This window comes from Sciurus vulgaris (genome assembly GCF_902686455.1).
Source record: "Sciurus vulgaris genome assembly, chromosome: 15".
Taxonomy (NCBI): Eukaryota; Metazoa; Chordata; class Mammalia; order Rodentia; family Sciuridae; genus Sciurus; species Sciurus vulgaris.
The window spans coordinates 15,910,234-15,937,710 of NC_136476.1; the positions used below are offsets into that span (position 1 = coordinate 15,910,234).

General features: G+C 35.3%; 1 protein-coding gene and 2 long non-coding RNA genes across 3 annotated transcripts in view; 1 reads left to right on the plus strand and 2 right to left on the minus strand.

Annotated features, from left to right (window-relative positions):
- The window catches only part of LOC306644784, a 36,379-nt gene extending 24,542 nt beyond the window's left edge, over nucleotides 1-11,837 (minus strand). Inside the window, exon 1 of the long non-coding RNA XR_013759471.1 lies at nucleotides 11,607-11,837. This is a non-coding gene — a long non-coding RNA (uncharacterized lncRNA). The remainder of the gene's footprint in view (nucleotides 1-11,606) is intronic.
- LOC306644778 (uncharacterized protein C9orf85 homolog) overlaps nucleotides 1-27,477 on the minus strand; it is a 97,268-nt gene that overhangs the window by 45,232 nt on the left and 24,559 nt on the right. Inside the window, 2 exon segments of the mRNA XM_079112052.1 lie at nucleotides 14,876-14,949; nucleotides 14,951-14,983. Coding sequence (XP_078968178.1) covers nucleotides 14,876-14,949; nucleotides 14,951-14,983 — 107 coding nt within the window.
- Nucleotides 4,129-7,711, plus strand: LOC306644836. The gene is made up of 3 exons (XR_013759487.1): nucleotides 4,129-4,787; nucleotides 4,846-6,807; nucleotides 7,417-7,711. It is a non-coding gene; the product is annotated as an uncharacterized lncRNA (long non-coding RNA).

Below are 27,477 nucleotides of genomic sequence, written 5' to 3' on the forward strand. Positions count from 1 at the left end.
CTGCGCTTTGGTCAGGTGTATTAGGGAAGAGCTCTTTACACAGTTTACTATAAAACAGGTTTTTTGGTTTTTATCATAAAAATAATAGCAAGCTAAATAATTTGTACACAAAAGACTGCTACCATAAATCTATAAACCACATGGTCTAATCCTTTATAAAAATTCTCCCTGCTGTTTTTACAACATTCCTGTGGCTAAGAGTAGGCATAATTATCCTCATTTTGCAGATGAGAAACCTGAGGCTCAGAGAATTAAGAGATTTGCTTGAGGTCACAAAATTAATCAGGAGCAGCACAGGTAGCACTTGTAAAAAGATGCTTTTTAGTATACTACTAGGTTACAAGTAGAAAGTGTTTCCTCTATACCCTTTAAGGTCTTCTAAATGTCAAAAAAACTAACCCCCCACACAATTTCACAGAGTATACATTTCAATTTGTATAATGTTGACTTACTCTAACACTGGAATATGAACTGCTTTATGGTACACAGTACATTATTTGTTGAAAGAGCACAAAGCAAAGTTCCAACGTTAGAAAACCTCATTTAGAAAGAAACCATTACCTTTGTTAAGCAGTGTTCCGAGAGGAGGATTTAGTTTTCTATCATCACCTATCTAAACAATAAAGGGTACCTAATTGTTGAGCAATACAGGCCACCCTATGTACAATTCAACTGGAATGCAAAAAGCCCTATTCAAGCAGCAATGGTGTAATGTGACAAGGCAACACACATGTTTTTATAACCACTCATTAGAAGTTAGTCCACAATTTGAGATCTTGTCCAACCAGTATGGTATGCCCTAAGTTAGTGATCTTACAAGTGACAAACTACTCAATGACCACTGTTTAACATGTACTAAATGAAAAAAATATATATATTTCTTTCCTCCTAATACCATATTTAGGAATTTGTGGATTTAATTCTTTCAAGCTTACTAATTAGTAATATCCACAAACCAAATAATTTTATCTTTTAAAATAAATCCACATGTTAAGTCATTTACTTGGGGCAGATGTAAGAAGACAATTATCATCTTGAAGCTAGTAAACTTCTTTGAAGATCATTGCCCTGCTCTGGTCATATTAACACATCATAAAAATAATCTATTTATACTGATAATAGAGTCAGGAGTCAAGTCACATGAGGAAAAATTTAGGTTTGTACCATGATTCATTTAAAGCTCAGTTTTCACATAGGGCTTACCTAACTTTCAGTTCAGATCATTTTCTTGTTGTTAAAAAGAGAATAGCATTAAGATATTTTTGATGACAAGAATAGAAAATTAAATATAATGAGTGAAGAATGCAAATCACCTGTAACAAAACATAGTCCTACATCATATTTCTATAGTTTTTCTAAGATCTGAATTTGTCATATAATACTCCTCTGAGTTTTCTCAAATCATCCCTCTATGGAGGAAGAAAGTGGTATTGTATTTGTTGTTATTCTAACTTAGAGCACATTGATGTAACTCACCCAAGGTTACACAAGTGTGACTCAGTAGCCACACTAGCAGTTGAGAGAATCTACTCCTGGTGTTGCTCTAACTCCAAGTTTAAGGCTCCTCATAGTTTTTATCAAACTTTATCATAGATTAGAATTAAGCACAGCATGTATCATGACCATCTCTCTAATGCCTACAGAAACAATTAAAAGGAGTAAGGGTAGCTGGTATGTACACCAGGCATTTCAGAGATTCAGAAGATTTATGATGCATAGTTCCTTCCTCATGTTATTTAAAATCTAGTTAGACTAAAGTAATGGGCATGAAATAAATCTGAAGAGTAAGCAATAGTCTTAGAGTTAAAATGGTATTTAAAGAGATAGATTAACTGGTTGGCTTCTTAAACTGGACTTTCAGAAGGATATGGATGCTTGGAGTCACTATAGACCCAGGCTAATTAATAAGACTCCAAATTCAAAAATTTTTATCAATTTAATTCAACCCCAATCCAATGTAAGTAATAGCTCTATTACTAATGACAAATTTATAACATGTGACAGATAGAAAAGGCATTTTACACTTTCAGTGGCTATTGTTAATCTTAAATAGAGTTTATGTCCTCAAAGATTTCAGATCAAAGTCCACAGTGACATACTGATAATTTACAACAATGGCAACTCCTCTTCCTTCAAACCTTCCTTGTACCTCTACAAAATTATAAATAGCTTCAACCACAAGCAAAAGCAGGAAAGATAAAGTGGATAAGTCTCTCAGGTCACTGTTTTACAGCCTTTCTTGACATGCATGTGACTTGATAAGGGATAGAGAAGGAGGTGATTCACCCAGAAATGAGAAATCCCACATTTTAAATGCTAGGGTTTCTGAACAATATTGTTGTTTGAATTTTTACTAATTGAAAACTCATTTCAAACCCTTAATTCAGCTATTCTTAATAAAACAAAAAAACTTGTATTATAAGATGCTCTTAGTAAAATTACTAGTTTGCTCACTGTTGCTTCTGTACAGTGATCTTATGGCCCCTGATAGAATTTCAACACCACGAAAGCTACAAACAGTTATTCTCATCTCCACAATGCCTAGCACAGATAAACAAGCAACAAAAGGCAGTCAAACTTTAGACGCTTGATGGCAACAATGATTTTTCTTCTTTGTGGCATCTCTATACCCCAAGCCAGGCAAAATCTTGAGCCTGTTTTTATTTTAACTCCTAGGCTTGGTTGAAATCTGGAGCTACGGGTCTAGATGTTATACTTCTAAAAGATTTACCTCTTCTATTTTTATGATTCAACTTAATAACAGCATTATATTCCACTGCCATATTATCAATCTATCTTTAAAGTTAATTCAGACCCACTAGGTTCATGGTTTAACCATTATTTCTTCTTTCCTATGCCTTCTTTCTATGTCTTTTTTTTTCCCCCCTTTTCTTTTTCTTTTTTGTACTGGGATTGAACTCCAGGGGCACTTTGCCATTGAGCTACATTTTCAATCCTTTATTTTGAGGACAGGGCCTCCCTAAGTTGCCCAGGCTTGCCTTGAACTGCAATCCTCCTACCTCAGCCTCCTGAATCACGGGACTGTAGGCGTGTGCTACTGTACACAGGCAACACAAGTCTTCTTATAGTCTGGAGAACATTCCTAAGCATACACTGAAATAGGGACACTCTACCATTAAGTTACATCCCCAGCTTTTTAATTTTTATTTTGAGACAGGGCCTCACTAACTTGCTGAGGCTGGTCTTAAACTTGTGATCCTCCTGTATTAGCCCCCTGCGTCATGGGATTACAGGAGTGTATCACACACTGTGCCTGGCTAGTAGACCTTTTTTTTTTTTTTTTTTTTGAAAAAATTTAGTCCAAATGGTTTTTAATTCTGGAAAAAAAAAAAAAAAAAAAAAAAAGGCAAACCTTAGTTCTATAAAGAATTCTAGATTAAAATACTCTCATTATAGTACTTTGTAGACCTTGTCTATTTTTTTACACGTAGCAAATAAGAAATCTGATGCTTGTCTGTGTTATGGTGCCTAATGGGTAACTTTTTTTTTTTTTTTTCTTTTTCTTTTTCCTGGAAGCTGGTAGGAATTTGACGAACCTTTTCTATCTGAGGGTCTAAGATTTTCTTCATCTTTGAGAAAATATTTTCTTTACTTTTAATCATTTCTTCCTCACCTTCCTTGATTTGCACCAGTCTATTACTACCTACTTCATATCTTAAATTTCCTTAAATTTTATTATGAAGACAGGACAGTTTATTCTTATTTTATCTGCTTAATGTACACATGTATTGTAAAGGATCTCTACATTCAGATATATAAACAGCTTGTTCATTTCCTATGGAAAAAAATGATTTTAGTCAGAAGTTACCAAGTTAAAACAGTCCCCTCAGATACGTGTTCAGTTTTCCAGAATTCTACTTCCTCATTTCTCCCCAAGCCATACAGTACACAAGGGAGTTAGTCTACTAACTTTAATAAGTTAGTCTAACTTTAATAAACATAAATTCAAACACTATATATGTAAAAGTAACCATAATATATACACACACCCACACATACACACACATATACTCATTTTGACACTATGGATTGAGCCCAGGGATGCTTAGCCACTGAGCCACACTCCTAGTCCTTTCTATATTTATTTAGAGACAGTGTCTTGCTGAGTTAAGCTTAGGGCCTTGCTAAGTTACTGAGGTTGGCTTTGAACTAGATCCTCCTGCCTCAGCCTCCCAAGCCACTGGGATTACAGGCATGTGCCACTGCCCCAGTCATAATATTCTTTTATATAGATAATAGTTGACAACTTACCCCACATGACCATTCTAACTCTATTGAAGACTACATCTAGCACTATTATGTCACTGAAGCTTACAAGAAACATGATACCATGTTACATAATGTCTTGTGAGAAAGTCTAATGATGGTCCAAAGAACATTCAACATACACAAGTATAGAGCATGACAGCAAATACATTATTCAAATTGATGACTTCAGTGACATGAGTCACTTTAAAACAAACAAGTCAAACACCTGGTAGGAAAGGGCTGAGCATTTGATAATATGTAATTCTTCACAGAACAACAAAGTATGTAAAAAAATCCCCAGGCTCAGATTAATGTTTCATATCTATGATGTTGTGACTGTCCTAACAATATCAAATGACTTTCAAAACTGAGTTTGAGTAATGCAAAGTTAATTCTACTACTAAAGGATCATCACTTGAAAATTGTTACACATACATAGCTCCATCACCTACAAGAAGAAATACTTCCTTGTTAATGACTCTGCCAAAACAAAAACAAAGATAAAAGTGATCAACTTAGTTGCAATAGAACAATTTGAATAATTACATTAATAATTGAATAATTATTAATTATTAGAAATTAATAGAACAATTTGAATAATTACATTAACTTTACAAGCTAAATCCAATTGTTCTAACTAGAAATAAACTTGCTATCAAAGAAATGTCCTTCATTAAATTCTAAAAATGTCATTCAACCTTATGAATAAGCAGATAAAAGAGAATTAAGAGGGCAATTGAGATAATCAGCTCCAAAGCTATGGGAAAGTCCAAGTTTACACCTGATATTTTTAGAAGCCCCAAATCCTACAGGCACCAAATTAATCACTGTTGAAAAATCAAATCACACTGATTTCTTTCAGTCCAAAGGAGGATTATCTGAGATTGTACTGTACATATGAACTAGGAAGATGATCCATCAGGATGCTTTTTCCACATCCACTAACATTACTTCTGAAAGAGGCTGGCTATCCAGGTACCTGTATGTCCCTTTCCTTTGTTTTCCAAAAGCTATGACTTATAATACTTTATATTTGTCAACAGAATGGCTATATTTGAGAAAGAGAGATGATATTGACCAAGAGAAGTTGATGGCATCCTCTCTATCTAGGTGGTAGTTATATGACTGCATTTATTTGTGAGAATTTGCTGGATTGTATTACAATCTACATACTTTTCTATGTCTTTTTAAGTTAATTTCAATGAAAAAGTTTATTAAGTGAAAATGTTTCATATTTACCTTTTTCCACTTTTAAAATTAACTACTAAAATTAGATTCCTGAATGAAGAATTCATATCAAACCCATCTTTGTCAGTGTTGGTACACAAGAGTGGCCTAATAAAGAAAGGTAAATTAACACAGATCAGTAATTGATTATACCATGTCAATAAGAACTGCTCAATTTCCATACTTTCATGCTACCTCATAGGATTTTACTGCAGGGTACATACTATACACTATGAGTAGTTCAGAAATGTTTTGAGTCCCTGTCTTTAGAAGACAGTATGTGTATGAGAAAGAGAAGCCAAGACATGTACACTCATAACTAAGATGGCATGCATCCTATGTGTGGTAAGGTCAACAAATGTCACAGGGAAGTGGAGATACATTCCAGCGAGGATCAACCAGGAAAGGCATCACTGAGGCAGTAGCATGTGAACATGATGAAAATCTTAGCAAGATAAAGGAATGAACCACACTTACAAAATGCTCTACGCTATATTTCAGGTGCCATATGGGCACAGTTAAAACCCAATAAGATTCTGAGAAGTTAAGAAATTTGTCCAAGATCACACAGCCAGTAAATAGCACAGAAATTGACCTACATCTGTTGACGCCAAGATCAGTATCTTTCTGCCAAACCAAGTTGCCTTTAATAGATATGGTCTTGAAGGAGAACTTGATACTTTGGGCCAAAAAATAAAAAATTCATCTCTGAAATCTTAACCAGAACAGGGTTTTTTTCCTCTGATGCAAATACTTGAAAATGTCTTTATTCTTCACAGTAAACTGACCGAAGTCAAAACAAAAGCAGCTAAGTATCTATTTACAAGAATGATGGCCTAAATTGACAGTATTCAAATTTTCACTCATAGCCTAATATGAAGCCACCCAATTACCCTTTTTGGTAAAAAGGTCTCAATCAACTACTAAAATTGCCCTACAGAGCCAATGACATAGAGAGGCGTCCTTCTTATGCCTTTTGTCCAATTATGTAATATATTCATTCTGCCAAAAGGCATAAGTGTCTATTTGTAATCTTGTTTTGGAATAATCACTGTGGGGAGGGGGGCTTTATAGACTCAGCCTATTCTTGCCTTCCTTCCTTGTAGAGACCTTTAGTCACTCAATGGAACATTTCTGAGGTACCTCCAATGTCTCAAGAACTATTCCCTCAAAGATAAATGAAGAAAAGTCCTGCTTCTAAGATTGTCCTGTATAATAATTTTACCTGATCCTTTTTCATTTCACTTTGTTTTCAGATTAAATTAAACCCATTCAACTTCTTGATCAACAACTTAAACTCACATGCACCCAGTCTTCCATCTGGTTAACTCTTTGATCCCACATCCCAAGCTCTACTATCTCTTTGAGGAAAATAATTTATCAGTTATTCCCTTTCTCCCCCATTATTTCTGAATTATAATGGTACTTCTCTTGTCAAAGCTTTAGGGTTGGGGAGATAGCTCAGTTGGTAGAGTGCTGCATCGCAAGCAGAAGGCCCTAGGTTCAATCCCCAGCACTGGGAGGAAAAAAAAAAAAGCTTTTAACACAGTTACATTTATTTAATTTATTCAGTCACCTACTTACTGAATATCTTGTATGTACCAACCCCTAGGTATTGAGGATAAAAAGGATATCCTTGCCTTCATTTGTAATATTTGAAGGTGAGATATAAATAAAACAAACAATGTAACATCAGAAAGTAATAAGGCTATAAAAATTCAAGTAATACAACAGTTTAGTTGTGTTGACGAACTGAAACATGGAATGTGAGAAAGGCCAAAAATCTAGGATAATACTTTTGGTTTAAGGAACTGGGTAAATAGTGGGGTAATTTACAGAGTTAGGGAACATGGAGGTGGAAAAAAAAAGGGGGGGAGTTCCACGTCATCTTACGCTGGAAATCCCTTTTAGAAGTCCAAGAACAGAGTTCAAGTAGGTAGCTAAACATACAACTCTGCAGCTCAAGAGAAAGTCTAACCTGGTGTTTGAAATCTGGGAGTTACAAGCACAAAGATGGTAAGGTAAGTCAAGGACTGAATGACTATTGATGAATCTACATTGACACATTTTTCTCACCCAAAAACACTGATTTTTGTTTTGTTTAGTTTGGGTTACTGTAGATGGAACCCAGGGTCTCTCACACATGCTAGGCGAGCACTCTAACCACTGAGCAAAAAGGATTGAGTATTTTTAACCAAAAATCTTATATTACAGAGATCAATGACCTCATCATGAATGATTTTAGTGAAACGATGGGTACAAAAACAATAGGAACAGAGATGAAAAATAAATGGGGCAGGCAGGAAAGAAGTGGAAAAATCAGGAACTTTTTATGAAGGGAAGAAAAATATAGGGTGGTAACTAGGAAAAAAAGATTCTAAGGAGAATTTTTAAAGAAATTGTAAAAACCCACTAAAGATGGAAAGATTGATTAGGTAAGAATACATGACAGCTAAGAAGCTTTGCACCTTTAAGTTTTTAGACAGGCAAGAGAGAATGAACTCCAGGGTACAAGAGAAGGGACTGGTCTTAAGGAGGGACTGGCATTTCATCTATTGTAATAGGAAGGTAGAATATATTGGTAAAGATGTTGGTAGTTTGGTAGGTGTGGTGGTAGAATAATAGAAAGCTAGATTAAGTAGGGTTAGAATTCTGTCAAGAATAGTCATACTGATGGAACCAGACTCTGAGTTAGAAATAAGAACATGAATGAAGTACTGTGGAAAGTAGAAATATAAACAGACAAGAGCACCTAATGGGGTTTAAATATTTATACATGCACACACATACACATACATACATGCCAATTTATATTTGAGGGATAAGCAAACCAGATCAGTAGATGGTGATACTTCTCTGTTGTTAAGTTTTGAAGTATAATAGTTACCAGCAGTGATAAGGTTAGAGTTTGCCCGTGGGAGTAGACTTCTGAGGTGGGAGGATGTCTAACAGCTGAGAGGTCGGATGTTGGATGGATTATCCAGGTGTATGTAGCAATTACTAAGTGTGATGACAGGAAATGTGAAAAGGCGGTGAGCCAGCCACTAAGGAGGATGTGTAATGAGAAGGTTAGTACAGGGCTGGAGGGGACACTAGTCTGATGGTATGTATTTCAGAAGAGCTAAGAGTTTTGAGTGAGAAAAAATGAACTAACACAACAAATAAGAGTTCTACCTGGGAGGTGAAGATGTGGGCAAAAAAATATCATGTAAGAGGTCTATAGGGAAATAGTGCTCCCAGAAGAATCAGGTATGGCAAGTGACAAATTTTAAGTATTATGTCTTTATTTAATGACAATAAACTATAAATTCATGAAGGCAAAATGGAAGCATAAGGGGGGTGGCCCTGTAAGGTTGGAAGATTGCATCAGATTAGGATGTGCAATCCAAATGAGGTAAGATTTCCCAGTAATGATGGCTGACTAGGAAATCTTAGACACTAAAAAATCAGCCAAGTGAGGCATAGTAGTGCATATCTTTACTACAATGACTTGGGAAGCTAAGACAGGAGGATCAGCCTGGGCAATTTAGCAGGATACTGTCTTAGCCTCCACCGCCCCCCGCCCCCCAAAAAAATTGCTGGGGGTGTAGCTCAGTGGTAAAGTGCCCCTGGGTCCAATCTCCAGTACAGGAACTCAAGGAATAGCCAAAGAAATAAACACCCTATATAAGCTTCGTAAGACTAGTCTAGGATCTTTCCAACAAATTCCCTTTCTGCTTAAGTTAGCAGCTAAAGGATCTTCATGATAGATACCTTTATGTACAGTGCCTTCACATATCAGATGTGTATCATTGAATACATTTAAATGCTATTTGGCCCAGAGTGATAAAAGCTGAGAAAGAAACCTTAAGAATGTTAGTTATTCCTTTAGTCCCTTCTCATTTCTTCATTTCACAAGTCATTGGTTTAAAAATAAAAAAAAATAAAAAAAAGAGTTGACCACTGAGGATGAAGTAAGGCAGCAGCAGAGATGTCCTGAGGACAAGCAGGATTCTCAGCACACCTGCCTGTGACCTCACAAGAACACTTCTGCAGGTGTGGAAAGAGCCCTACGGCTTAAAATAACAAATGTCACACTAACTCCCAGGCCAGTTTTTGTCCAATTGTACCACTCTCTGTATAGTGTTTTCTGAAAGGAAAAGATCCATTTTGGGTAATTCATATAAAATTATAATTCCCCTCTCTTAAATGAACTAATATGCCTGGATGGAGAATACTGAGAATTATTTGTTTCTAGTAATGTAGTATTTAACTTTATATAGAAATAAGTATTGACAACATAATTATAAAATGTCATAATTCAATAGTGATCATAGTACCATTACCTAACCCAAGAGATCAAGTCAAGACAAATTAATTTCAGTTGCCATTGATTATATATAAAGGAAATGTCTAAAATATCTAATTATTGCAGAAAAACAATCATATTGTAGCAGGTGTCAACATTAAGAAATGTGCAGAATTGTTTTATTGGCTTTAGGCAGAAGCAAGTTGGGAATGAAAGTATATGGAAATCTCCAGGAATCATTTTGTGTGAAAGGGAAGAATATAAAAGGTAAAGAATAGTATAGAATGCAATACTTAAAATAATGAAAAGACTACAAGGGAAAAGCAAATAGTTCTATGAGCACTGTAACTTTTATTAGGTATATATTTATTTTGTATATCACGACGTCTTGCATGCCATAAATTAAGTCACTTGGTCAGCTGAAAAGGTATGTTGAATCTATAAACAAATCAAGGAAGCAGGAGATAACATAATCTCAACTAATAGCAAAAGAGAGGGATCTCTAGATCACTAGAATGATCTTTAGATTACCTGAGATGGTCATCTCAAAACTAATGTGGATCTGCTCAACTGCCTTGCTCAATGGCAACCCACTGGTTTAAGCCCCTAATTGCTGACACCTATTGGTTGAGAAGTAACACTTATTCCCAGGACTAGAACTTTATCACTCACACTAAAATTACTCACACCAAGGATTACTTGAACCAATCTGGGAGTTCCCTACAGTTTAACATTCCTGGGCTGGTGGAGATAGGACAAAGATCCTGTTAACATCCAATTCCAAAGTACCTGGATTAAAAAGAACCTTCCCAATAATACAGAGATTTTTTTTTTTCACTTTATTATTATTTTTTTATTGTAAACAAATGGGGTACAACTTGTTTTTCTGTACATGAAGTAGAGGCATACCATTTGTGTAATCATAAATTTACATAGGGTAATGGTGTTTGATTCATTCTGCTATTTTTTCCTTCCCCCCATCCCTCCAGTTCCTCTTTTCCCTCTATACAGTCCCTCCTTCCTCCATTCTTGCCTCCCTCCCACCCCCCTTATGTATCATCATCTGCTTATCAGCAAGATCATTTGTCCTTTGGTTTTTTGAGATTGGCTTACCTAACTTAGCATGATATTCTCCAATTTCATCCATTTGCCTGCAAATGCCATAATTTTATTATTCTTTATGGCTGAGTAATATTCCATTGTATATATATATACCACAGTTTCTTTATCCATTCATCAATTGAGGGGCATCTAGGTTGGTTCCACAATTTGGTTATTGTGAATTGAGCAGCTATGAACATTGATGTGGCTGCATCACTGTAGTTAATATAGAGGTTTTAACACAGCAAAGTTTTATTCATTTTATTTATTTATTTATTGGTACTGGAGATTTAACCCAAGGTCACTTTACTACTCTGTTATATCCCCAGCTCCCTTCCCCCTGTTAATTGAGAAAGGGTCTCATTAAATTGCTTAGGGCCTGGATGAGTTGCTGAGGCTGGCCTTGAACTTGCGATCCTCCTAGTTCAGCCTCCCAAGATGCTGTGATTACAGGCATGTATTCGTTCATTTTACACCGTCCGGTATCATAGTCAACTAAATTAGGATTAAAATTATCTCCTGGAATGAGACTAAAAAAAATCAGAATCCAAGCTCAGTAACTTAATGCACAAAATCAACTCTGTAATTATTATCTGTATTTTTACAGAAAGACAGACTCAAATATCATGATTAGTTTGTAAATAAAAGTTTATAAATAGGAAAAGCTGAAAGACAATTAGTAGAATTATTGTTACTTGTGATTAGCTAAAATATTCAATACCTGTTAAGACTGTTAACCTGTTTTTGTTATATTCCTGAAGAATAAAAGTTTTCTTTTTCAAAAGGACTGATTTAGGTAGCAAATTTCCTGAAACAAAAATCAAACAGAACAGAACTTCACTATATCTGAATGGCAATCAGTTCTTTTGCTAAAAAACCTATTTTTGATATGAAGGATTAAACCCAGGGACACTTTACCACTTAGCCACATCCTCAATTCTACTTATTTATATATATATATTTGAGACAGGGTGTTGCTAAGCTCCTAAGGAGCTAACTTTCTGAGGCTGGCCTCCAGCTTGGGATCCTCCTGCCTCAGTCTTCTGAATTGCTAGGATTATAGGTATGCACTACCATGCCCAACTAATACCTATTTTTCTTTGAGGTAAAATTTACTTTAGTGGCATTTGTGGACCTGAAAGGTACTATTCAGTCAGGTGTGATAAATGTATTCACTCTTTTGATCTTCACCCATCCACTCCCTGGAAGGTTTCCATGTGCCTTTTCTAGTTAATCCCCCTACACCCAAGGCAACCACAGTTCCAATTTCCATTCATGGAATCATACAGAATATTCTTTTGTATCTTTTGCTCCACAAAATGTTTTTGATATTCATTCAGTTTGTATGTATCAGTAGTTCATTTTTTTAATTAGCAGAGTACAGAAGGCTGAAGCAGGAGGCCAGTCTGGGCAATTTAGCGAGAGCCTATTTCAAAATAGAAAATAAAAAGGGCTAGGGGTGTAGCTCAGTTGTAGTGCATCCCCGAGTTCAATTCCCAGTACCACCCCCCAATATATAGATAGATAGATAGATAGATAGATAGATAGATAGATAGATATAGATATATATAGATACATAGTAGTTTTCCAAGGTACACATCCACTATAACCTGCTTATATACCTCCTGATAATGAATATTTGGGGTTTCCCCCATTTTGGCTACTGCAAATAAAGGAACTTGTAAACCTAACTCCTGTTCAGTTGCATAAATGTAATCATATTGCCTTAAACTTAAGAAAACTTTCTGCTTGAAGCAAACCAGATGAGGGATTAGACTGAATTAGCATCTGTTTTTATGTTAAGTGAGCAGGAGTCTTAACTATAAAGCCTGACTTATTAGGTGAGACCCACCTCAACCTGCCCATATTTGTGACATGACACTCTAAGAACCACATTTGATGTTAGGATATAGCAGATATTAAAGATGGGAGATTAGAATAACAACTGTTGAAGCACAAATGTTCTTAAATGACTTCTTTCTTATACAGCACTAATCTATTAAAATCCTATGAACATGCAAATATTTATTACCTATACTTAAAATTCTTTTAGGAAAAATTGCTAGAAAGAGAAAATGGAGATTGATGAAATCTTATCCTTATGGAAAGAATGCATTGTAGAAAATACTCAGCTACAAATCTTGTATTAGGCCTACTAACTAAAAGTACATGATTTTATTACACAACTAGTATCTAATTGCTATCCAGAGAACACAATTCATTCATGAAAATCTAAAATTGGACACTACCTACACTTTCCCTATTTCTAAATTTCCCTACTGCTAATTTGGGCCAGTGAGAATAAAACTCATCAGACTTGTGTAAAAGGTGTTTTGTTCTGGAAGGGAATGCTGAAAAACAGGAAGAAAACACTAAAAGACAGAAGTGAGAAACTTACAAAACTTTTTAAAAGGAGGGGATCAACTATACCGGAAATAAAACTAAAAATTCTGGTCTGAAAGAGTAGTATTGGGGGAAAAAACAACATTTGTAACTTTCCAGACTAAAAAGAAGCATCTTGTACACATTATTTTCTTTCTTTCTTTCTTTTTTTTTTTTTTTTTGTGGTGCTGGGGATTGAACCCAGGGTCTCCCACATTTGTTTTTAGAGTAAAGATATTTCTTTCTTTCTTTGGTACTGGGGATTGAACACAGAGGTGCTTTACCACTGAGCCCCATTCCACAGCCTTTTTTTTAAAACATTTTTTTATTTTGAAACAGGGTATCACCAAGTCGCTTAGGACCTCGCTAAGTTGCTGAGGCTTGTCTCAAATTTGGGATTGAATCTCAGCGTCTGGAGCTGCTGGGATAAAAGATAATATATCTCCAATGTGCTAAACAAACTTGGAGGTAAATTAGCAGCATGATAAAATTTGCATTTTTTTTTTGCATTGTATGATGTTTGCTATATTTAGAAGTTGAGAGCATTTCAGATGTTTTAGCATCTGCTTCATAGAAAGTATAATTCTTTCCTAATTTAATGAATTTTACAGAAAAAATAAAAAATTTAATAAAAAGCATCTCAGGCAAAATAAATCACTCAAATTAAGACATTCAAAGTTATCAAATATTCCCAAGTAACAAATTACTCCGTATCTTGAGTTTTAGCTTCACAGAAATGCTGACATTTTTCAACAAAAATAAACACTAATAGCTATACTACATATAGACAGACCTTCCAAACTTTAAGTAAAATTTTCTCTCATAAAGTGAGAATACACCTAGTGCAGTAGCACACAAGAGGCTGAGGCAAGGAGAATTGCAAGTTCAAGGTCAGCCTCAGCAACTTAGCAAGACACAGTCACAAACTAAAAAAGGCTAAGTGGTAAAGCACTCCTGAATTCAATTCCTAATACAAAAAAATAAATAAAGAAATAATGAGCAAATGTTCTTAATAACTACTATATAGATTATCAGATTAAAATTATAATGTAAAAAGAATATACTAATTTCTACATTGAAAGCAATTTCAAAAAATTTTATGGTTTGAATTAAAAGTTTGGATTCCTATTAAGAATCAGTAAAGAGGGCTGTGGTTATGGCTCAGAGGCAGAGCACTTGCTCAGCATGTGTGAGGCACTGAGTTCGATCCTCAGCACCACATAAAAAATAAATAAATAAAATAAAGGTCTAAAAAAAATTAAAAAGAAAAAAAATCAGTAAAGATAATCTAAATATTGTTATTTCATCAGTGGGAGACTTCTTGCAATATAAACATCTTCTCTGCCCTAACTCATTTTTTATTGAACAAGGCACATTATTTATTTACGAAAGAATGAATCAGGGAATGATGAATCAAGTAATCTACTTTTTCCATCTTCACAAACAAGATTCAACATGCATGTAAGACAAAATGCTATGAGGAGAGAATGTGATTTTTTTAAAAATTGACCTTGATATTTATTGCACACAATTTTGGAAATCAGGAAATGAAATAACAAACTATGATATATGTGCCACTGATTAAGGTAATGAAGAAACTTAACTCACCATTTTTTTGGTTTGGATAATGGTTTATATTTGTTGTATTTTACACGCCATTCAAGAACTTCTTTACAGCGCTGAACATAGTCCATCATGAAGTTTTTGGTTAATTTTCTTAAAACAAACAGAAAAACAAATGAAAATTTCATCTATGAGTGGTACAGCAAATCCCATAAAAGGCACATGAGAAGTTTATATTAAAACAAACCTTTAATTGTATAATAGTCTTTGATTAATTTACATATTTATATTATTCTCTGGTTCTTTAAAAGGCCATGTCCTTAACTGGGTTTAGCTCAGAATCATCTATAAACTTTTCAATTTTTCTGACAAGTGTATTTGGAGAAAGTATCCCCATTGACCAGATATAGTCATATCCTGAAGGGTCAAAATTCATACTATACAGTTAAGACACATGTATTTTTTACTGCATGTTAATTATACCTCAATAAAAATGCAATTAAAAAGAAAACCTATTTCATATTGTTTTCAACAATTCAAATATTACCAGTAAGTTGGAAAGTTGGAATTAACTGAAGAATTAGTCCTGAATTATCTATTTTTTTTTTTTTTTTTTTTAAGGCTGTTTAGAATTCCAACCAAGGCATGCTGGGCAAGCTTCTATTGCCTAGCTACACCTCCAGCCTGAGGAAAATGAAGTTTAAAAGTGCCAGGGGAGAAGAAGGTTGGAAACAAGAAGGTATTTCATTACTCAACCCCTTTTGCATTCTCACATAAGGAAAAATGTTTTCATTTTTTTCTAGAGGCTGGGTGTGGTGGTGCATACCTGTAATCTCTGGTTTGGGAGACTGAGGCAGGAGGACTGAGAATTCAAAGCCAGTTGCAACAACTTAGCAAGACCTAAGCAACACAGCAAGACCCTGTCTCTAAATAAATATAAAAGAGTTGGGGAGGTGGCTCAGTGGTTAAGTGCCTATGGGTTCAATTTCCAGTACCACAAACAACAACAACAACAAAAATTCCTCTTGGTAACCTGGCTTTACCAAATAGGGAAAAAAAAAAAAAAATTGTACATGTGAATAGCTGGTGAGAAACAGGGCTTTATGAGGGGAATAAAATAGTTTTAATTATGATTTCCTTCTCAAAATATGTTGTGACAGTAAAATTTTAAATGTTTCATAAGGTCTGTGTAATAGTTGGTTATAGTATAAAATATTCATTTGATTCAGGATCTAGACTATATATTCTCAAAGTACTCTGAGAATTTTCTGATTTCTTGGCTGAGGAAGGTTGGTCTTTGCCTATGACTGAACTGATGAATAGAGGACATTTTAATTCTTTTCTTTTTTTCTCCCTTGTTCTTTTTTAAACATTTCTCAAGGGGAGAAAACTACATCACAAAATGCCAATTCTCTGGAAGGCTATTTGATAGAGTTAAAAGCACAGTGTTTAGACTAGATCATCTGAAGGAAAACAACTTTCGAGAAGTGCTTGATATTCCTGAAAGCTCTGAAACAAGACGGCAAAAATAATTTGACAAAACATTTATTCAAAGAGAAAATATTCAAGGGTATTTTCAAAATCCATAAATTAAGCTGTGAATATATTATGTTTAACTCTGGTGAAAAACATATTTTACTATGAATTATGTATGGGTATATCCCTTTTCCTCCTGACAGGTAGTTCCCAGGAAAGTCGGTTCTGTATCTCACTATTTTGGCTCCTAACTGGTACACTAGTGCCAGAAAGAAGGTTATCCGTGCCCACAGGTCAATCTCCTCTTCCTCCCAATCTTGGTCCTCAGTGATCACATATAAAGCTGGTTAAGAAATATGCAGAACTAAAGTTCACATTTCATCATTTGTTCTCACTGCCTTCTGTTGCTTAGAATACCTTACTAAAAGCATTACTTGTATTTTCTTAACTCTAATAATAATAGGAACAAGCTTAATGACCTTGAGCTATGATTACAATATGAATATGATATAAACTTTCTAACTGGAATATTCTTAGAATGCTAAACATTTTATTACTTGAGATTTTACTACACCTAGCACTCTCAGCTTGTTAAACTAGCAAGTTAACCAGGAAGTATTATTGGCTTCTTGTTTGCTTCTGTATCCAATTTTAACCAGTTCATCTTGATTTACAAAGCTGTGCATAGTTTGGAAACTGGTTTCTTTTAGGGTGGACTGACAGAACAAAACAGGTCTTTGTGGGAATTTGTCCTGAGAGTGATGTGTGCTGCCGTATAAACGGAGATGTTGTACAGCATTCACATGACCAACTGGCCCTACTACAAAATTAAAGTTGATGTTTATGAGTCAAGAAATGAAGGAGGGAGGACTAGGGATGTATCTCTGTGACAGAGCACTTGCCTAGGGAGAGTGAGGCACAGATTTCCATACCCAGCACCACACGCACACACAAAGAAATAAAAGAAGAAAAACAAATGAGGGATGAGGGTAAGGATAAGAATGAATATACTGTCACTTAAAAGTAAAATGCAGAAAGAAAGATGTACACCTTGTTTTACTATATTTTGGCAAACCAGAAGTGAATTCCAAAGATGTGAATAAAGACAGCTAAATCCTGATTCTTGAAATTGTTCTACTTGGAGCAAAAGAGATGGCAGTCTTACCTCACTAACACCTAAGTGAACAACTGACCTGTTGAAAACCTCGGATGAACTGTGAGCTTGTCTGAGCCATCTCTAAGCAGAGCTGTGCTCCTCAGAGAACTCTCGGGCTCATCTCACCAATCTGAGACCACTCGGTTGCCGAGGCAACTTCTGCTCAAAGAGAATTCTGTGATATCACAGAATTTATTGGTTCAGGACAGTCCTAGATTCAAATGCAACTCCCAGGAGGTAGAAAGAGATACCAGTGTGTCCACATAGCCTTGAGGAGCCAGCAGCCTGGAGGAGGAAGAACTATTACACAAGTGATAAGGTTTCCAATGAGGCCAACTTCCCCACAGCCTCTGCTTCTTGTTTACCTTGAAGAACCCTTCATCACAATGAATCCCTTTGATGTGCTCCCTATAAGTAAAGCAGAGCCTCACTCTTTGTTACAGAGGGGACCCATCAGGTCCAATTCTCCCACAAGGTCCTCCTCTGTGAAACTGATTTTCTGTGTCTTTTGTCTTTTATTCCTTATTAATTATTTCATATTTGTCTCAGCGGCTCACACTCTGTGCGGTTAACTGATTCCCTCAAACAATAACCCTCTTTTGGCAATTAATTTTAGTACACTGCTCATGATGGAAGATCACAGGTTATTAATATCAGACTTAAGTATGCCCAGATATAAAATGAAAACTTAGTCTTGCAAATGCAAAAGCTTTTAAGGCTGGGCATGGTGGCTTATGCCTGAAATTCCAGCAACTCAAGATGCGGAGACAGGAGGATCAAGTTACAGGCCAGTATGGGCAATTTAGGGAGACCCCGGTTCAAAATAAAAAGTAAAAAGGGTTGGGAGCTGTAGCTCAGTGGTAAAGTGGCCCTGAGTTCAATTTCCCCATACCAAACAAACAAACCACAAAAACAAAAAAACTTCCGTGAAAATTTCACTGAATGAATACTTTTTAAAAAGTCAAATAAATTTAAAGACCTACCTAACAGATACATAATGTCTAAAAATTGTCTTAGCCATTAACTTACACATTTTCGAGGAAGTAGTGTTATCCCTGTCATAAGCATTCTGTTGCTGCACAATAACATAACACAGCAAGGTCAAACAAAAATGGGGTAGGACTTCCAGTCCCTGCAAAGTAGCAAGAACAAATTGTAAATATGTGATCAATGGCACTGATGCTGAAAAGTATTTTATAAAACGTAAACAAAACATTTAACAAATGGAAGATATTCATTTAACAAAAGGGAAGATACTATTGTAGGAGGGAAGGAACTTGAATACCATTCAAAAGCAACTAAAGTCATTTTACATTACAATTCTTTCAGAAATGTTAAAGGTAAAGAGACTGCAAATGGCATATTTTACTTCCCTTGATTGAAAAAAAAAAATGAAATTCTCAAAGGAAAATGCTAATTCCAACTGCTGCTAAATATTCATTTCCATGGACTGGCCTTGTTCTTTGTCCTGAATTACTCCTCCAAATAAAATAAGGAATTGTACTGTAATATAGCAATAGCAAAGTTATTCTGGAAAATAAAAACATTTATATCTTAATTATATTTAAAAGTATATGGTTTTAATTTTCTAGAAACATTCTCTCATTTTAAAATTGATCAAAGGACAAAGGAGCACTGCTTTTGGAAGCAGGAACTTATAGGACTAATGATAATGTGACAATCTGTCTTTTAGGTTGTGACTTTCAAATCATAAACTTTTATTTTAAATCCTTTTAATATGGCTAGAAAACTGTTAGACATAAATCTTATGAAGTAAATATAACAAAAAAACAGATAAGAGAATCAGAATGAGGCTAAAACTAAGGGAAGTAGAGAAAAGCTAGAAGCAGTCAGAGGCACAGCTAGGAAGATCACTTGCTAGAGATGGGCTACAAGTGAGGTCTGACCTTTCTAGCAGCCAGAAAACAGAATTCAATGTCTGTAACAAGCCAAATATCCAGGTTCTCAGAAGCAGCTTAACTATGCCTGTTATTACAACCCAGAATTTCATCTTCCCCAAAAGGACATCAGTGATACAATAAGCAAAGCTATCTAAAACATCCTTATAATACAAATCATTTAACAGAACTGTTTTCTATCCTGGTTCTCAGTGGAACTTGTGTTATGGTACTCAGACACAGCATGGTAAAAACATTACTGATGGTTGTAGAATCTATAGAATGCACTGTATATCATGAGGTCATCTTCAATAAACACTATTTCTCTTACTTAAGTTCTAAGAATCTTCCCTTCTATTATGAAAAGTATCAAATTTGCAGAAAAAATTTAAACAATAATATTAATATTAGCCACATGACACTACCAAGAAACAGTCATTAACATTTTACATATTTGCTTTTTATGTGCATGTACTCTTTTTAAGTCAGGGACATGAAGACATACTTTCTCCTGTTGAACCATAATACTGTTTACCACACTAAAGAAACAGGAAAAATAACTCCCTAGTGTTCAATGAGTGTATCCATTCTATGCTGAAATTTCCTTGACTCTTCCCATGTTTTTCATAGATGTCCCCCTACCTGCCTGTCCTCCCTCACTCTCTAGCACCAAATCCAGGATCAAATCAGTATTTAGCTCTTATGTCTCTTTTGATCCACCTGCTTTTATCCTTTATTACAAAGATGTTTTTGAAAATACCAGGTAAATTGTCTTAGAGAATATCTCACAGTCCAGATCTGTCTGACTGTTTTCTCATATTTGAATTAAACTCATTGCTTTACCCTTCTATATTTTCTGTAAAGTGGAAGTTAGGTTTAAAGTTGTGATTACATCTGGGTTAAATATATTTTGATCAGAACAATTCATACATGTTGCTGCTGCTATTTTATATTATTCCAAGTAAGGAGGCATAGAATGTCTAGGAATGTCTAGTCCTCACCTAGTCAACAGTGCTAGATTTTTTTTTTTTTTTTTTTGTACTGGGCATTGAACCCGGGGATGCTTTACCACTGAGCTACATTCCAGCCCTTTTTATTTTGAGACAGGGTCTCACTAAGTTGCTAAGAGTAGCCTTGAACTTGGGATCCTCCTGCATTAGCCTCCCATGTTGTTGGGATTACAGGTGTGTGCCACGGCACCTGGCAACAGTGCTAGATATGACTGATCACTCGATGAAAGTGGTGACCTACATCTCAATTATAAAGATCAGTAATAATCTATGGGGTCATGTTAATATACTTTCCCCACAATGTTATTTCACCTCATGATTTTAGTAAACATCTATGACCCTTGCCTGAATCAATCATTCTACTAAGGGATGCAGAATGCTGACTCTAAGTCTTCCTACATTAATTAAAAGAAATATATTGTCAACTTAAACCAGTTTTGATGCATCATATATAGAGAGTAAAATTCACCCATTTTAGGTATATAGTTCTGGGAATCTGAAAATCAAAATAAACATTTCCATCATTCCAAAATGTTCCCTTATGCCCCTTGGTTATTAGTCCCCTCTATGAAACATTCTCCCCCAGGCAACACTAATATTTAATCTGTTCCTATAGTTTTGCTTTTCCAGAATGTAATATAAATGGACTGATAAAGTAAACAACTATTTGAGGAATTTATTCCTTTTTATGATGATTGGTTTTTCAGTATATGGGTATACTACAGAGTTCATTCATTCATCAATTAAAGGACATTTTGAGTTGTTTGTAGTTGGGGGTGCTAATAATATTTGCATGTAAGTTTTTAAGTTGATGTTTTTATTCCTCTTGGATTTCTGGACTCAATATTGTCACATTAATCTATGTGTCTACTCTATCACCAAGACCCTCTCTGTCTTAGTGTAGTTTTATATTAAGTGCTGATGTCAGTACCCTGTAATTGTGTTCTATGTCAAAATTGTCAGTTCTTCTAATTTCTTTGATTTTTCTACATAAATGTTAGAATTTATTGACTTCAACAAAGTTGTCTGCTATTATTTTGATTAGGATTATATTGAAACTACCAATTAATATTGGGGAGAACTGGCATGTTCATTCAATCTTCCAATCCACCAACATCACATTCCTGGGATAAACCCCACTTTGTAGTGACCTACTGGCCTTTTTATTTATTGATGAGATCAATATGCTAATAATTTTGTTAAGATATCTGTATCTATAATCATGTGGGATAAGGGCATACAGTTATTTAAGGGTTTTCTCCCCCCTAATAATGTCTTTACCTGTTTTGGTGTCTAGCTTGAGTTACTAGAGAATTCACATGCCAGAATTAAAAGGACTTAAAATAGATTTTATATATCTTAGAAGGACACAAACATTTTCCAATATCTTGTAAACATTAGCACAAATCCATAGTTTTATTTTTAACATCTATTTATTTATTTTTTTACAGTTGTGGGAATTGAACCTAGGGTCTCCCCGTACATTAGACAAGAGCTCTATCACCAAGTTACACACCCAGTCCCCAAATCCATACTGTTAATGTTTATGAGTACAGTATGTTTTGGTCACATACAAAACCACATAAAAAAGATGGACACTAATGAAGTTCAATTTCTCATAGTCTAACAAGTCCTTGATTTGATCTTACTACTGAAAACTTTCATATATAGATAAATATGAATGGGACAGAAGAGAGAACAATGTTCAAACTTCACAAGGAAACCTCTTTTATGGGCTGGGGTTGGAGCTCAGTGGTAGAGCGCTTGCCTAGCAAATGTGAGGCCTGGGTTCGATCCTCAGCACCACATAAAAATAATAAAGATGTTCTGTCCATCTACAACTCAAAATATTTTAAAAATCTCTTTTACATTCTAATAGTCTCTTTCCTGCTAGTTTTTTTTTTTTTTTCCTATAAAATCGTTATTGTTTATTAACAATGGCATATAATGTTCTATGATTTTTCTCATGAGAACTTTTGGTAGGAATGGTGGCACATGCCTATAATCCTAGCAACTTGCAAGGTTGAGCAGGTGAATCACAAATTCAAGGCCTGAGCAACTTAGCAAGATCCTGTCTCAAATAAAATAGGGCTGGAGATAGAGTTGAGGGGGTAGTGAGGGAGACGTAGAAAGGCTCAGGCAGTCAGGGCAAGATGTGGAGTGAAGAGGTCAGAAGCAGGGCCAGGACAAAGGAGCATGGAGAAGATCTTCTGATTAGTCAACTTCCTGGCTGAAGAAAGTGCTCGTGGAGACAAGCTGGGGTTCCAGACAGGACACTTCCATACTCATGCTCCTAAGTGGGAGATCCAATAGAAAAACTAAACAGACGCATGGACACAGGGGGCACCAATCAATAATAGTGAGGAGCACATGGACAGGGGAAGAGATAAGGAAAGGAGGAAATTCAGAGACCATAAAGAGAACAGGCTAAAACTCCCCCACTGGATTCCCAGCTCTGTGGCCTCACTATTCTTTGCTGAACAAAGAACCCAGTACCTCGAGACAAATCACTAGCTTAGCTTTTGCAAGGCTGAGTTCCATCCCCAGTACCATTTTTATTGACCGATTTTATAGATTTAAAATAATATGAACCTTTACAAATAAACATTCACACTGTAAAAAAGTATCACTAATTTTTCCATGTTTATGTATTTTTAAAGTATGTTTTTTGTTGATAGTATATTTGTTAAGAGTAGTACGAGCATTTCTTAAACCTATTCCCTATTTGTTTATTTCTAATTTCTGACAAAGTATATTTTTTATTTTTATTTTTTTGGGGGGTACCAGGGATTGAACTCAGGGGTACTTGATCACTGAGCTACATCCCCAGTCCAACTCTGTATTTTATTTAGAGACAGGGTCTCACTGAGTTGCTTAGCACCTTGCTTTTTGCTGAGGCTGGCTTTGAATTCTTGATCCTCCTGCCTCAGCTTCTGGAGCTGCTGGGATTACAGGTATGCATCACCCACACCTGGGAAAAAGTATATTTTTAAGATATATTAGGTTTTAAATACCAGCAAACTTCTATTGAGCTTGCAGATTCTCATACATTATATTTATATAAAACAAGTTCTGGTCCCATTTTAATAGCATAAGAAAATCAAAGACTTTTTATCAGCTACAAAAATTCATAGTAAAAAATAGTTGTCCCGCTGGGTGTGGTGGCCCAGGCCTGTGATCCCAGTTAGTCTGGAGGCTGAAGCAAGAGGATCCCAAGTCAAGGGCAGCCTGGGCAATTTAGCAAGACACTGTCTCAAAATAATACAAAAAAGACTGTGGATGTAGCTTGGTGGTAGAGCGCCCCTGAGTTTATCCTGAGTACCACCAAAAATAAAAAATAGATAAAATGTCCCAAATCTATTTGCAATAAAAGAGTATTGTAATAAAAAATGACTAAAATTGAGTGAGTGTACATAATTCTGTGGATATTGAAATAAATGTTTCTTAATATTGTCTGTATAAAAACTGTTTTGCTTTTTGATTCTGGCAGTTAAGATTTTTAAAAGACCAGAAGACATTGCCATTCATTTTTTTTTTTTTTTTCAAAAAGGGAATTTAAAATAAGTCTTGCTGTGATCAACTATTATTAAATTTAGTACAAATAAAACACTTCAATATGATCCAGGATATCAATATTAAATTTTACTCATGTAAAATTTTGAACTTATAAATTCTTTTTAAAATATGTGACAATAAATAACAACTTGAACCATCTATTCTCAGTCACTTTTTTGGTTATCTCCTTATTTCAGGAAATGAACTAGTCACATAAATAGTCCAGAAATGCTTTTGAAGTGAATTCTACTAGTAAAAATGGTTTTACTGTCACTTGAGGAAAAACATAAAATTCAAAGTTACTATTGGTTTACCTTTTTTTTAGGAAACTACAGTTGTACAACAACATTGCTAATCAGAAATTAGTTATCATGAATTTTTTTTTTTTTTGGCTGTACTAGAGACTGAATCCAAGGCCTTTACCACTGAGCTACATCCCCTGTCCTTTTTATTTTGAGAGAGGGTCTCAATAAGTTGCCTAGGCTGGACTTGAAATTGTGATCCTCCTGCCTCGGCCTCATGAGTCACTAGGATTACAGGCAATGTGACACAGTGCCCGGCAAACATTTTCAGCATTTAAAGGTTTTGTAACCAAAAAAATCAGCCCATTCTCCATCAAGTGAAATATTACTCTACTATTAAAAATGTCTGATATACATATATACATTGAATACATATTTTATATATATAATTTTAATTAAAAGGCCTAAATTGAGGGATGCCTCTACTATGAGAGAAAAGTAAAAATGTAGAAAAGTATACATACTAGAAATACTCAAATGCTTCTTTTGTTCAACATACTTAGAACATAAGCTTTTCCTACAAGAAAGAAATAATATTTGATTCTCTCCTTTTCTTGTTACGGCTGGAATCTTTAACAAACGTCAACTATAAGAATAAACAATCACATTTTCACCCGAAGACATCTGAATCTAAAACGAGTTCTGATCACTTCCCAAACAGAGGGCTATTCTCTCAATAGGTCGGTACAGATATTGTCAGTTGCAAATATACAGAAAGGGTCTATGTGCAGACTATCTACTGGTTTGTTACAAAAGCCAAGCAAACTATCTAGCTTTTCACTGACAAACTTAATGCAAACACTTAAATAGAACCATACCTATCTATAGGCAAAACAATGTGGCCAGCACTTTTTTCTAGCAGTAGAGAAAACCCAATAAAGCAATTTTCTTTTCCAAAACATATCTTACCCCACTCCACTTTTTTTCCTCTAGTGTTGAGGATCAAACCTAGGGCCCTGCACATGCCAGGCAAGCCTTCCATCACTGAGTTACAACCATACATATATAGTCCCCACCGCCAAAATTCACTTTCTTTCTTTCTTTTAACTGAGTTTTATTCTCCCAAAGGGGGTGTACCATACCAGATTGATTGTGTGGCACGGATAGAGCAAGCTCCTATTCATCTCCTACATTGTGAGGGTCTCAAAAGTCGCCCAAGCTAGCCTTGAACTATGCCATTCTCCTGCCTCAGACTACAAAAAATATTTTAAAGAAAGGATCACCAATGCAGAACCCAGAGGGAATCTCTCTCAACAACAGGTAAATTTTGCCTTACAACAATTAAAAAATGAGTACTAAGTGTTTTAACATAACGTGCCTTCACTTGTCTTTGCATTACCTTCATTGTTGATTATAGAACATTTCAGTAAATAACCCACAAAAATTATCTCTAAATAGAAACAGTTTTATTGTCAGCACTGTGGAGAACAAGCGTTTTCTTCCTTAAGATTTCACTGTAAATGGTTTAATCTAGCAATAGTTTGTCCAAAGACTCACCTTACATGTAGTGCAGCACCTCCAACCCCATCTCCTCCTTTCAAGATCCTTTGCTAACACTTCTTCGTCGTTTAGTTACGAGCTCTCTCCTCTCTCAGCACAGGTGCCTGCTCGGTCCTCCTTTTTTTACATTTTTTATTTTTTGTGGTGCTGGGGATGAACCCAGGGCCTTAGTGCATGCAAGGCACCCCACTCTACCAACTAAGCTAGATTCCCCAGCCCTCCTCATCTTCCTTTTTTTCCCACTATTTATTCATGGTCAGCTGAATGCTTAACTCCAACCTCAGCAATGAACTCAAAGAAGTTGACATCCAAAACTACATCTCCAGTTCTAACTACTGTTTGTCTAGTGAGTCCGATGTCTCAGACTGCAGGAGAGATCTCCATTTCCTCCTCACAGAAGGAAATGAGACACCCCCAAATTACAAACTAAATAATGGCAATCACAATCTTAGAAAATCCATTCTGTTCCTTCTCTGTCCTAAATTTCATTGGCTCAAGTTAACAAGTTGTCACATTTTACTTCTCCATTGCCTTTCACCAATATGCCCATATTGACAAAATCATTTCTTCCACACAACTTATTATCTTAGCCATTTAAGTATGTAATTCAGTAGTATTAAATACATTCATACTGCCTGCACAACCATCACCACCACCACCAGATGAACGCTTTTCATCTTACAAATTGAAAACTCTATAGTCAAATAGTAATCTCATTCTCCCTTTTCCTCGACCTGTCAACTATTATACTTTGTCTCTACAATTTTACTACTTTAAGTACTTCATGTAAGTTGAATTACACCATATTTGTCTTTTTGTGACTACTAGTTTATTTCACTTAGCATAATGTCCTCAATTGCTCATAGATGTAGTAAATATATCAGAATTTCCTGTATGTATACAATACATCTGTTTATCTACTCATATCTCAATAGACACTTGGGTTGCCTATTGTTTTCCTACTGTGAATAATGCTGCTACAAACACTGATGTATAAATATCTCTTCAAGGCTCTGCTTTAGCTGGGTGTGGTGTCCTGTGCCTATAATCCCAACTACTTGGAAGGTCAAACCAGGATGAGCCACCATTCAATAACAACCTAGGCAATTTAGATCCTGTCTCAAAATAAAAGGTTGGTGATGTGCCTCAGTGTTAGTGCGTCCCTGGGTTCAATTCCCAGTACCAAACAAAAAACCAACCTGCTTTCAATTCTTTTGGAGTATATGCCCAGAATAATGTTATTCTAATTTTTTGAGGCACCTCCAAGCCATTTTCCACAGTAGCTATGCCATTTTATTTCCACCAACAGAGCACAAAGGTTCCAATTTCTCCACAGTTTCATCAACATTTGTTGTTTTGTTTTTTTCATAATAGGTATCCTAATGGGCAATCCTATCTTGTAGTTTTAATTTGCAATTGATCAGTGATGTTAGGCACATTTTCATGTGCTTGTTGCTAATTTCTATGTCTTCTTTGGCAAAATGTTTTTTTCTTGTTAAACAATACTCTCTGTATAAACATAGTACTGCCTTAGAGTCCCTTTTATTTCTGTAGAATGGGTATTAATTTCCATACTCCATTTCTGATTTTAGTAATTACAGTGCCTTTTTTTTTTTTTTTTTTTTTTTTTTTTTTTGTTAGTCTATCAAGCTAAAGGTTTGACAGTTTTGTTGATATTTTCAAAAAACAACTCTTAGGTAGGGACAGTGTCACATACCTGTAAACCCAGCAGTTGGGAAGCTGAGGTGGG